The 12822-nt window shown below is 49.6% G+C and overlaps 6 protein-coding genes across 6 annotated transcripts; 4 read left to right on the forward strand and 2 right to left on the reverse strand.

Annotated features, from left to right (window-relative positions):
* Positions 1-942: 942 nt before the first annotated feature.
* Positions 943-2701, forward strand: P170DRAFT_447510 (cytochrome P450; the record flags this gene model as incomplete). The annotated part of the gene is made up of 4 exons (XM_024850881.1): positions 943-1179; positions 1243-1447; positions 1620-2219; positions 2280-2701. The coding sequence occupies 4 exons, from the start codon at positions 943-945 to the stop codon at positions 2699-2701; spliced, it is 1464 nt and encodes a 487-aa protein (XP_024702867.1).
* A 382-nt stretch (positions 2702-3083) lies between these two features.
* P170DRAFT_465218 (uncharacterized protein) lies at positions 3084-4849 on the reverse strand (the record flags this gene model as incomplete). Its single annotated transcript, XM_024852304.1, has 2 exons — positions 3084-4564; positions 4672-4849. The coding sequence occupies 2 exons, from the start codon at positions 4847-4849 to the stop codon at positions 3513-3515; spliced, it is 1230 nt and encodes a 409-aa protein (XP_024702868.1). The 3' UTR covers positions 3084-3512.
* Positions 4850-5881: 1032 nt separating this feature from the next.
* On the forward strand, positions 5882-6724 carry P170DRAFT_476253 (NAD(P)-binding protein; the record flags this gene model as incomplete). The annotated part of the gene is made up of 2 exons (XM_024853329.1): positions 5882-6131; positions 6186-6724. 2 exons carry the CDS (start codon positions 5882-5884, stop codon positions 6722-6724), a joined length of 789 nt encoding a protein of 262 aa, XP_024702869.1.
* Positions 6725-7162: 438 nt separating this feature from the next.
* Positions 7163-8427, forward strand: P170DRAFT_409748 (Aldo/keto reductase; the record flags this gene model as incomplete). The annotated part of the gene is made up of 6 exons (XM_024846805.1): positions 7163-7321; positions 7379-7457; positions 7507-7647; positions 7694-7807; positions 7856-8050; positions 8103-8427. 6 exons carry the CDS (start codon positions 7163-7165, stop codon positions 8396-8398), a joined length of 984 nt encoding a protein of 327 aa, XP_024702870.1. The 3' UTR covers positions 8399-8427.
* A 570-nt stretch (positions 8428-8997) lies between these two features.
* P170DRAFT_476255 (uncharacterized protein) lies at positions 8998-11332 on the forward strand (the record flags this gene model as incomplete). Its single annotated transcript, XM_024853330.1, has 8 exons — positions 8998-9312; positions 9361-9457; positions 9523-9546; positions 9597-9971; positions 10024-10076; positions 10134-10278; positions 10330-10898; positions 10949-11332. 8 exons carry the CDS (start codon positions 8998-9000, stop codon positions 11330-11332), a joined length of 1962 nt encoding a protein of 653 aa, XP_024702871.1.
* A 306-nt stretch (positions 11333-11638) lies between these two features.
* Positions 11639-12548, reverse strand: P170DRAFT_426812 (uncharacterized protein; the record flags this gene model as incomplete). Its single annotated transcript, XM_024847736.1, has 3 exons — positions 11639-11902; positions 11963-12227; positions 12304-12548. 3 exons carry the CDS (start codon positions 12546-12548, stop codon positions 11639-11641), a joined length of 774 nt encoding a protein of 257 aa, XP_024702872.1.
* Positions 12549-12822: the final 274 nt, after the last annotated feature.

Genomic DNA, 12822 nt, shown 5'->3' on the forward strand with positions numbered 1-12822 from the left:
AGCCACACATTCTACTGGCGAGAATACTGTATGTCGAAAGGCCATGGAATGGAAATAATTGAAATAATATAAACTCGTATCATAGACTAGGCCAACTTAAAGGGGAAGTTATTCTTAGGGGAGAATTGGTATCGTAGTATTCGTACTTTTTTTTTGCAGTTACTATACTAGTATATGTTGTATCCCTAAGTAGCGGAAGGACATATAAGTCCCCGGTAGTCCAGGTCAATGGAATGAGAAGCTGATAGAAATAGATAAAATCACACTTCAATTGTCATTCAGGAGCACAAAACAAAAAGAAAACAAAAAAATAACAGAGAAGTGTGAAAGCATTGCATTGCGACTTGCTTCTGCTTCACAAAACATGTCTTCCATATTGATGATGGGCAAAAGAAAATACATATAGAACTCTATAGTTTAAAATAGTAGCAATGGATTAAATAAAAATATTATTCCGCTATTCCAACAAGACCCTCCCCAAAAGTAGAGTCAATACACAGCTATATTCATTAATGGTGAATAACCTGCCTGGTGATCCAGGCATCCTCGCAGTAGAAAGTACTCCGTACAATGTGCCCATTCCATGTATAGTTAATGATTAAGAGAAACATTTCCCAGCTACCAATCCTGACCAGCTACCAAGAATATCTGAATTTGAACATGAAGCCACACACGAATCCCCACAAAGGCAAACCCCTTCAGGACTTGCCGTCTCAGTGTCCCACGCATTGGCAACCCACACCAATTGTCATCGTGCCCGTCTGCAATATTTTCTTATCAGATGGAAGCTTCCGCATAATAACAGAGTGCAAGGGGAGGCTCCAGACGTATCCTGGTGCATAAATACAGCCAATCAATTCACCTCATGTCATCTCCCCTCCCCTCCCATCCACTCCACCTTTGTCCAACCACCCCACTGCCATCTCTACATCAGTCTTCATCATGGATAGTCCACTAACCCAGCAGCTTCTTTTGATTCTGCACCATGTGCCTTTCGCTGAAACCTTTGTCGCAATAACCATTGCAGTCCTTTCATCCTGGCTCTTTTCGAAAGTGTCCGACCCTACATCGACTTTGCCTTTCATCAACAACAGGAAATGGTACGAGTTTGGCTACTTCCAGGCAAAGAATCGATTCTTGGCCGATGGAAAAAATCTAATCAAAAGTGGATTCGAGAAGGTATGAGCTTTGCACTTCCATCGCAGCCACACAACACAGATCTAATCATCAACCACAATGCAGGGCGACGTGTTTCGAATGGTGATGGACAATGGAGTCATAATGGTTCTGCACCCGAAATACGCCAATGAGATCCGTAACATCGAGGGATTGAGCTTCAGCGAGTCTTTGGCAGAAGACTTCCATGCGCAAGTCCCGGGCTTCGATCCTTTCACCTCGGAGAAGTTGATCCTCGATGTCATCCGGAACAAACTGACAAAGAAGCTGGGTAAGAAGCCTCGCATCATGAAAGTACCTGCGGGGTTGTAACTAATCCACTTACAGAACATACCGTCAAGCCTCTCTCCAAGGAGACAGAAGTAGCGCTCATGGGCTGGTCGGTTTCTGCCCACGGTGAGCCACCCTCATATCTTCCTGAAGAGCCCAACTAACGAATTCAGAGTGGTACTCAATTCCTCTCAGAACGAACATCCTCAAGCTTGTTGCACGTCTGACGTCCAAGACCCTCCTGGGCAATGAGATCGGTCGCAATCCCGACTGGCAGAATATCATGGTCAACTACACCGTCGATGCCTTCATAGCCGCTTACATCCTACGTCTATTTCCCAAGTTCCTGCGCCCCCTCGCATCGCGGTTCATTCCCCACTGCCGAAAGCTTCGCAAGGAGATTAGTGAGGCGCGCCGGATTATCAATCCCGTTCTGAAAGATCGACAAGCGCTGGAAGAGCGTGCGGGTGCCCAGAACGGTGCTTACGAGGACGGATTTGACTGGTTGAAGCAGTGTGCAGGCGAGCGTAATTATGACCCGGTCATCGCGCAGCTCTCACTCACCGTTGTGGCGATTCATACGACGTCGGACATGTTGACGCAGGTTCTCTTTGATATAGCCCAGAGGCCGGAGCTGATCAAGCACATGCGCAAGGAAATCATCCGCGTTTTCTACGGGGACAAGGCAGGACTGACCCGGGGAAACCTGCAAAGATTGACCCTGATGGACAGCGTGATGAAGGAGAGTCAGCGAATGAAGCCGATAAATATTGGTATGGTTCCACCCCCCGCTATCTTCCATTCCACCCGCAACCATGCACTGACAAACCTAGTCTCCATGCGTCGCCGAGCAAACTACGACATCCGTCTCTCAGACGGCACCCTAATCCCCAAAGGCACCATGCTCTGCGTCTCGGACCACTGGATGTGGGACCGCGCGATCTACCGCAACCCAGAGGAATTCGACCCCTACCGGTTCTGCAAGACAGACAGCTTCGCCTACGACTTCTCGTCGAAGTTCGTCTCGCCGTCTCCCGAGCATCTCGGCTTCGGACTGGGTCGCCACGCCTGTCCGGGCCGGTTCTTCGCTGCCACCGAGGTCAAGATCATACTGTGCCATATCCTCCTGAAGTTTGATATCGAGTTGCCGGCGAGGGTCAAGCCGCAGGTCATGAAGGTTGGTGCGTCGTTGAGTGCGGATTTGGACGCTAAGGTCATGTTGAAGAAGCGGTGGGAGGAGATCGGGTTGTTCTAGGGAGAGGTCTTCTCGTGTCGGCGGTTCTAGTCATGGCTTCATTTATTTGCGTTTTTGTTTTCTTTTACTTTTGTCTTTTCCGATATGAAGACTAAATTGTCCCATAGATCTCATCCGTGTGGAAGGCGATGGGTGTATCTAAATTGTGATTTGTTTGATCTCAACTCAGAAAACTAGTTCAGTCTAGTACTATTCAGTTTATTAAAAATGTAACATGTAGACTAGAAGAAATATTACGGGAAAGTATGAGAAGATAATTGCATTAGAAGTATATAAAACAGCGAAGACCTGAAACTCCGATGAAGGCCAACGCCGGTGTGAATTATTTACAAACAAGACATTCTTGATGGACGCCGTACACCAAAGATTAGGGTGATTGTGAAAAAAAAAAAAAAATGCTCGCTGATGCCGTTGAATGCAGAGAAATGAAGTCATGGATTGACCATCGTGGGTTGATTAGTAGTTAGGGAGACGTACCATATGAAATATGAACTGAGCATCGGCGGAAACCATATGGAGTGACAACATGTTGAGAATGACACCTCTCCCGTGGTGAAGTTCCTGCAGAGTGAATGAGCCATCCAAGACCAAATGTTGAATGTTAGTGTACCTGTTGCTCTGGACCGATGAGGAGATGTTCGGTCGCTCCCGGTGCCGCCGAGAACCCTGATTGAGCCAAGCATGGAGGGCTGATCATTTTTGACCGAGAAACTCCGATATCCAACAGCAGGCCGGGTATGTGATGCTGGATCGCAGAGTTGATCTAGGTTGCACACATCGACAATGGGGTGAGATATCATGGTGCGTTAACTCAGGCCCAGACATCACCCACAGCTCCCACGGATGCGTTGTAAGACGGGAGCACCAACGAGTCACGCTCGGCGACAATATCCACAGGAGCTCTCAAAGAGAAAGTAGCAGTATTGCTAACCGCGAGACGGAAATGGATCGTGTACATCCGAGACATCAAGCACGAGTGAAAAGTGATGATGAAATTCTCCGGGGGCAGCCACAGAGGGACCAGTAGCGTCGCAGTGTAGCAGCCCGTGTTGTCCTGGGACCATTGCGGTGTTGGGATATTGAGTGTGAATGACGGGAAGACTGTGTCTTCGAAGTTCAACGGTCGTCCGAGAAGATCTTTCTTCTTTGTTGGAATATCATCGTGGAAGGTAGTGGTGAACAGGGTTGTGCCTGTCATTTGCCCTCGCAAGGACTTGAGGTTCGGAAGAGTGACATTGCTACTGTCTGTAGGTGTGTACCGCAGGAATAACCGAATAGCCCGACTGACGGTGCCATAGGGGTCTCGCAGCGGGAGCAAAAAAGCCTTAGGCTGCTCGAGTGTCACGGCTAGCATGCCTTGAGGGCTTTTCGAGCGACCCTCATTAACAGGCTTCTCTTGTTGGAGACAGAACTCGTCGCCGAATTTGTCCAGGTTCAGGGGAGGCTGCTCTTCGAGTGCCGGTTTGACTCGCACCTTGAATTTCCGAACGAAGATGGTCTCTTGCTTGTCGCAAACCAAACTCATCCGGTTGATCCTGATCTGGACGGAGTAGATGATTTTGCATGCTATCGGGGCGAAATCGTTCTTCAATTTGCCGCCCAGGCCGGAAACGGTGGCATCACCAAAACTCGGGGGAAGTTGTAGATGGGCTGCTTTGACCAGCTGACTGGTGGCACTGTGTTGACACGAGGACGGCGGAAGATAATCAGAGACGTCGAAGCAAAAGGAAAAGCCGACTTTTTGACCCTTTTTGAGGACCCGTGGGTCTGGAAGGGCAGAATCAAGCACTTTGTGGGTAATATTTTGGAATTGATGACAAGCTTTAGTGGGGTGGGCATAGCGCACGTGTGTGCTTTGGTCCCCTGTGCGATTCTTCAGTTGAAAGCGAGAAATAGCAATACATAAAGATGAGATAAATTGAGAGATGCATGTATTCGAGGGATGTATCTATGAAATTGGATAGACTAACCTATGAAGGAGATTTGAATGTCATCGAAACGAATATCGCTCTGCGGGACGAGAGAGATCACCCCTTCTAGCTTGTCGCCCGTGGTGAATGAGGGCACATAAGATAAATTCAGCCTATTGCGATTCCATAACTGGATGGATGCCGAAATGGCATGGCCGAGATCTATGGTTTTGTCCATTGCTGGATGGATTCGTGGTTGAGGATGGCGGAATCCCCAACTGATAAGCGACGGGAGGATTGGATATAAAAAGAAAGCGAAAAAAAGAATCACGTCAGTCACATGATCGCCCCACTTGGCAGATCGCGTCGAAGGGCGCGTTGTGACTCACAAGACTCTCGATTCTTGGAAAATACGAGATCAACAGGACAAACCAGAGACAATTGCCGCCCGTCCGACGTCTCGACAGGCGCCAAGCAACTGTCAAGGCTGCAGAATGTAGCCAAGACCAGGGCCCACTTTGATGCCTGCACGGATTTATAATACGCCCACTCACGAAGTATACGACGGTGAGTGTCGATTCTTCAGACTCGGAAGGGAGATCGTGATGTTTTAGGTACAGGTTTGGGCCCGTCGAGAAATTTCAACTCCATGTATTGCGTGAATTGCTCAGTGGAGCCAGCTGCCAACATCATGACGATCGGGATATGTCTTATCCCCAAGACATGGTCATCAATGGTCAACCACCAATGACTTAGCAGCCAATGGCTAAGCAAACTACCCATGAGCATGTAGTGTGCTCCGACAAAGAGTTTCGAAGTGTGTTTCACAAAGATCTTCATTCCAGGGATGCCTTGGCATTCCTGAACGCCATACTGGAAAGGCCCTTGGCTGGAAGAAAACAGACATTGCCATCGTGTCCTACGGAAAAGACATTAACAAGACCCAGGAAAACTTCTTTGACGAGATGCTCGTGAATTATATCCCCCCACGACTAGTGCTAAGCCGTTGTTTAAGCCAAACTCAGGGTCTGCCATAACGGAGTTTCGACATTATCTCCGTCTGATGACGGACCCACCGCATAGCGAACTTTTGGCGACAAAGCAGAACAGTGGAGATTGGCCATTGCTATAGGTCAAGATGCAATAAGGTTAAATCCAGTCAGCAGCCGGAGCGTCGTTTCCGGACAACGGTAAATACGGCTTACAGGTGCAATTGTCTGGATAGAGGCCTCAAAGCTCCAACATTCAGTCACCCCCAACACTCTTCAGAATGAAGGTCTTGATATTTGGAGGTAATGGCAGAATTGCCCGTGCAGTGACCCGTTTGATGCTGGCGCGAGGGTGGGATGTAACAAGTGTCATTCGGAATGCCAAACAGAAGCCGGGCATTCTTCAACTCGGAACCGGGCATGCTGGACAGGTGGATGTGGTCCAGTGTGACCTGAGCGATCTCAAATCATCGAAGGATGCAGCGAAGGTCCTCGAGAACGTCAGACCAACCTGTGTTGCTTTTGCCGCTGGTATGGAAATTCAGACCAGGCGAAAGACTTGAACGAGCTAATAGATTTCTGCAGGCTCATTCTCGTTGCCTTACGAGATTGATCGCGACGCTGCCCAAATGATCATCAAGGCATCGACGGACGCTGAATACGTGCGTAAATTCCTGATTATTTCTTTCCCAGCGTCCCGCAGACATCCAGCGCCTTGGTGGGACAGACAAGATGTTCGGCACTATGTCTCCGAGCGGACATCCTATCCTGATATAGGGGATTCGAAATTGCAAGCCGATGAGTATCTTGTTGCTATGGCGAAAGCACGAAATGATCGCAGCGCGTCCACCTTTCAGGCAATCAGTTTACGGCCTAGTTGGTTGCTGACCTCTCCTGCCACTGGGAAGGTTCATCTAGGAAAGACACGATCTCTGGGCCAAGTGACAATTGGCGATGTGGCCGCTGTGGCCGTCAGCCTGCTTGCTCGGGATGATACATCGGGGTGGTTTGATCTTCTGCAGGGAATGGATGAAGTGGATGAAGCTATTGACAGGGTTGTTCGGGAAGGTATTGACTGTATTGAGGGCGAGGACTTGGAAGCCATCTACAAGGTTGCGGGGTAGTTTGATCTATTCATTAGTATGCGTTTGAAATTGTTATATGCATTCTGTATCAAGTCCAAGTATTATGCTCCCAGTAGTAGAGCCACATGTATAACCGAAGCTTTACCAGCCACTCCTGTGACTGACAGGGCCTGAGGAAGATTCCTAATTCCTTCAAGATCATCGTAACTCCGGACAGCAACGGAGATACCGGAGCAGAGGCCGTCAGCGATGCAGCAGAAAGTGTGGGTCTCCGGAAAGATACAGGGAAAAGAGGCATTCGACTGGTTGCTTCGTACTCTCGACCCACATCGCCCTTTGACGTCAACGGCGGGGAGATTTGGCAGGCGGCACTGAGAAAGGGATCGATGCCGATGCGCAGTGCTATAAATATGAGGTCTGCACCTAATTACAGAGAAGCAACAATTGAAGATTTCAACTGTCCTCACCACATCCACAATGGTTAACACGCTTCCCTTCCGCGACATTCAAGTCGCCTCGCCCGGCTTCGGTGCCATGGGCCTGAGCTTCGGTCTTGGCACCAATTTGAGCCTGGAGGAGGCCGAGCCGGTGCTGTTGAAGGCTATTGAGCTGGGATGTACGTTCTGGGATACTGCAGTATGCTTGATTCTTTGCCTCTCTTCTCTTAGCTGTTGGGAAGCTAACAGTTCGAAGGTTGTCTACCAAGCCGGTGTGAACGAGAAGCTCCTCGGAGACTTCATCCGGAAGCATAACGTTCGCGACAAAGTTTTCAGTATGCCCAGAATTACTTCTATCTGAAGGAAGGCTGCTAACTTATGCAGTTGCTTCCAAGTGTGGCTTCGACGTCTTCGGAGAAGGTGGCGTCACCAACTCCGCCTCGCATATCAAGGAGTACATCGAAGGCACAATTGAGCGATTGGGCTTCACTCCGGACTTGTACTACCTACACCGCATTGATCCTAGTATGTGCTTTTCCTACATGATGAAGAAATCATACTAATGATGCAGACACCCCTCTTGAGGAGTCCATCCCAGCCTTAGATGAAATCCGCAAGGCCGGAAAGACCAAATACATCGGACTTTCTGAGTGTTCGGCTGCCACTCTGCGGAAGGCCAATTCTAGTAAGTCACTTGGCTCTATTTCAGAACAATCGTACTGACGATATTAAGTTGCCCCGATCGACGCCGTCCAAGCCGAGTACTCCGCCTTCGAGACACTGCACGAGACAGACGGCCTGATCGATACAGCCAAGGAGCTGGGCATTGCCTATGTTGCCTACAGCCCTCTCGGTCACGGCTGGCTGGTCGATGACTTTCAGTATAAATCCCCCGAGGACTTTGCGCCCGACGATTTCCGACGAAAGAGTGAGTCCTGACGCCCAGCACACAGACAATTGATACTAATGGTATTGAACAGTTCCCAAATTCCAAGGCGAGAACTTCTACAAGAACCGCGCCATTGTGGACGAGATCAAGAAGCTCGCAGTCCGCAAGGGTTGCTCGATCACGCAGATCGCACTGGCCTGGGTGGCCGCGCAAGGCATGATTGCCATCCCGGGAACTACCAAGGCTGCTCGACTAGAGCAGAACTGGGCGTCGAGGAATGTGGAGTTTACTGAGGAAGAGAAGAAGGAAATGCGGAGGATCATCGACGCCGCCAAGCCGCAGGGGAACCGATATGCTCCTGCTCAGCAGGCGATGGTGGGGCATTAAGGCTGCTTTCGTCAGTGCATAGATTAGCGAGGGCTAAAGGATAGCATTATCCAGAATAAGAATGGAAGAATACTCCCTTCGTCCGTTGCTAGTTAGCGAGTTCTTATAGTAGTCTCCGTATCTTGGTTTTCAACCTGTTCAATGGAATAGCGAAACGATATGAAAACCAGGTATTATAAAAAAAACAGACTAATACGGACGACAAAAAGTCATCCTCAGCAGTATGACATCTAGATCACATCAGTCGCCGAGACTATCGCTACGGGTGCAACGGAAGATGTCATGGAGTTAGGGCAACGGCCCGCAGCCGTCCGCATCCGTCGTCCCCAACACCGGCTCATCCTATCACGATCCATGCTCCACCAAGACATTGCGGTTTTAATTTCCATGACATTTCGTTCTTGACAATGTAGTAGCCGCACTCAGCCAGGAAGTGTCGTTGACGTAAACATTGAGTTTCGGTAGACGGGTATAACCATCATCGCATATAGATGTAGAATACTAAAGAGCTGCTTGTCACCCAGGGCGTAGATTCCGAAGTCCACCTGCCAACCCAGTTAGATTTTGTGCTCCTTCCCTGCAGGGAGGAACCGGTCAAAATGATCTTAGGGCGCTATTTCACGGCCGTCATCAACTTCTTTGGCTTCCCGCCGTCCCTCGCACCTCAGCAAGAGGTTTTGAATCATGATGCCCCAATGGTCCACAAGCCGGCTGAGCCACTATCTTTCATTCCGCCTGGTGCTGCTGAGTCTGAGACTGGCATAATTAAATGCGAATATCCTGATATGATGAAAGACTACGACATTGCCGACAAGTCAGGAGAATGGTTGATAAGTAAAAATCCAACCAAGAACCCAGACTTTAACATATATACCAACTACGAAACGATGTGGCCTAAGGGAACCGTGCGGAAGGTGAGACTTTATTTCTTGGAGCCTTGGTATAAGAGTAACACGAAGCAGTACACTGTCACTATTGAGGAGAAAGCGATGACTCTCGATGGCGTGAATTTCCCTCACGCAAAGGTTATCAACGGCAGTTGGCCCGGCCCATGGATTCGTGAGTCCTAGGATATATCAGAGGGAATTAGAAGAGTGAATTGGGCTAACTTAATGAATTTCCAGAGGCATGCTGGGGTGATGAAGTCCGTCAGTATTTACCCCCTTCCCCCTCGACCTTGGCTAACGGAAGAGCATAGACGTCACGGTGAAAAACAAGTTGAAGTACAACGGCACTGCAATTCATATGCATGGAATTCGCATGCTGGACAGTAACCTCAACGATGGCGTTCCTGGCGTGACTCAATGTCCCATTGCTCCAGGCCAAGAATTCACATATAACTTTACCGCGACTCAATATGGAACCACCTGGTACCATAGTCATTATAGCCTGCAGTACACGGATGGCGTGCTCGGACCGCTGACTATTCATGGCCCTACTTCTGCTGATTACGACAGCCCGATTGATCCTATCATACTAGGAGACCACAACCATCGCAGTGCATTCCAGGACTATTATCAGGAGCAGTTTGGAGGTCCTCCCAAGATGACCAGTATCTTGATCAACGGCAAGGGTGCGTGTCCTTACAAGACGCAGCTAGTAGACTACGGACTGACAGGTCGCAGGTAGCTACGCTGGGTCCTACCCGGACAGGCGATATACTAAACATGTAAAGCCAGTAGGTGACAATCCGACCGCGTGTCAGAAGGGAAGAAACGTCTGATCATATATACAGGGGCAACGGAGGCTATTGCGATTAATCAATACGTCAACGGACTCGACCTATATCTTCAGCGTCGATGAGCACGAGCTCGAGGTGATTGGCGTCGATTTAGTGCCGATCAACCCGTACACCACGAAGAACATCACCATCGGCAATGGTAAGCATCCATCACTCAACTGCAATGAACATCTTCAGCTCACCATCCCAGGGCAACGCTACCACGCTATCTTGAAAACGAAAACCGCCACCCAGGTGTCGAAAAGGGACTCTTATTGGATTCGAGTTCAGCCCGCTGTGAATTGCCATAATTTCGAAACCTTTCCGGACACGAGGCAGGGGATTCTGTGGTATGGAGACCAGGAGAAGCCCCCTATCCCCACTACAAAGGCGTTTAAGTACAACGCAACTTGTCGGGACGAAACAGGCTGGTCACCGGTTGTGCCCTGGTTTGTCCCAGAGCTCCCAGAAGAACAAAGGAAACAACTGCGCATTGCCAACGCCTCCGTCCGACTCGACAAATGGAACCTTCCAATGGAGCATGGGAATGAGACCCCGGAGTTGGTAAACAACTGGAACATGATAGAGGACCCTGTTTGGGTGAACTACACACGACCGACAGTCAATTATAGCAATGGGCCTTTTGGTAAAAACGCCGTTGTATATAATGTCAACGCAAGCACCGGATGGCTAGGGTGGAACTACATGGTCATCGTTGGCGGCAACCAGGAGAATCCGGAGCCCTGGAAGGGAGGCAGATTGATTCCTGCAGCGCACCCCGTAAGTCCTCACTCTCTCCATTTTACCGACAGAACACTGACTAGCCCCAGATTCACCTCCATGGCCACGACTTTGCGCTTCTCCAGCAATCCGAACACCCGTTTCGCAAGTCATCTTTAAAACTGAACTATTACAACCCACCTCGCCGAGATGTTGTGCTGCTTCCGAAGAACGGGTTCATTGTGATTGCCTTCAAGACCGATAACCCGGGCCCCTGGGTACTGCACTGCCATATCGCCTGGCACGCATCGGCCGGGTTAGCCTTCCAGGCCTTGGAAGAGGTCGATAAATTCCAGGACCGAATCAAACACGGAACCCCCCAGTGGCAGAAGACTCAGTTGCATAAGACCTGCAAGGACTGGAACACTTGGCACAGTGACAAGAAGAACCACTATTACCCCGATGGACGGTTCCAAGACGATTCTGGAATTTGATCAGAAGTTTATCTGGTGCCATTCCTTCTGTGGACAGTTCAATCGCACATGGACATTCGTCGAACATATAAGGTCTCAACTCGATCCATATCAATTCGGTCTTTAAGATATCGTCAGGATATATCTACGCTCACTAACCATTTCAACCGCCACAGGCTGGCTATCCAGCGTCTAATATCTATAAATTCAAGGAGAAACTGTCATAGGGTCTACCTGTTTCAATCTTTTGAGCCTCGTTATATAATTAATCTATAGCCTCACATTCATTAATATACTCTCGTTTAAACCAAATTACACATCATAACCCTAAGCCTCCACTGGAGGCTGTTTAGCCATGGCCCACTCCCCAGCCTGCTCCTCTTGATCATGCTTCGACGCATTCTGCGTCTTCATTCCGGCAGCGACATACGCAATCGCAGCGATCAGCTCAGGCAAGAATCCCAGCACAACACGAATCGCCAGCGATCCCGTCGTCGGATTCAAATCCGCGCGTTGCGTACACATCGCAACCAGACTGTAAAACACACGCACCCCAATAAAAGTCAAGGAAAAGCACACGGTCGAAAGCAACTACCATATCATATTAGCACCCTCTGACCCACACCATAGAATTAAATAAGAGGAACTCACCACCGTCCCCTCCTTAACAACAGGCGTCGTCCTGCGCGCCCCCATAAACGACATCGCCGTCCACCCGACGAGGAAAACCCACGCGATGGCCAAAATGGCCATTCCCGCCTTGACCTGTCGCTCTGCCTTCTCGACGTTCTCGTGACGCTGGAGCTTTGCTGACGCAATGGCTGTGAGAACCACGCCGGCCGCGACGAGCATGTGGAAGAAGAAATCGAAGACGCCTTCGAGTCGGCGGTTGAGGGATTTGAGGCGGTAGGTTTTACTGTATTATATCGTAGGTTAGCGCTGCCGTCTTTTTCCTCTTTTGTTAGGAGGTTAGAGATAGGCGTGGAACGTACGCCTCTCTAAGAATGCCGCACGAAGCGAACAACAGCGGCGACAGACCAACGCCGGAAATAATGCTCGCTGCGGAAGAGGAACTCCCGACCGCCAGACCGCTGCCGATGATGCGGATGGTGCAGAAGATGGCGAGGAAGAGCCATCCGAGCAGACCTTGACGACCGTGCTTGACGAGGATGTAGACGGTGGGGATGAGGAGGACGATGTAGATTGCCAAAGTGGCAGCGGAGAGACCGTCGGCCATATTAACGGTATGAGATATAGGAGAGGTGTTTAAGAGAGATGAGATGATGGGGAGAGAATGTTTATTCCACTCAAACAGGCGGCATCTATCTCGTTTAAATAACCTTCTTTCAATCCTTCTTTTCACCCTCACATCAAACTCTTCGTGAACGAAACTGCATTGCCCCCAACTCCTCCGTACAGCCCACTCGCCGAATTGCACTCCTGTTCGGGAATAGAGGCAGACGATCGTCGCCGCTAGTGAGCTTCTTTCGCCAAGTCATTCGACAGACGGG

This window comes from Aspergillus steynii (assembly GCF_002849105.1).
Source record: "Aspergillus steynii IBT 23096 chromosome Unknown P170scaffold_5, whole genome shotgun sequence".
In the NCBI taxonomy this organism is placed as follows: domain Eukaryota; kingdom Fungi; phylum Ascomycota; class Eurotiomycetes; order Eurotiales; family Aspergillaceae; genus Aspergillus; species Aspergillus steynii.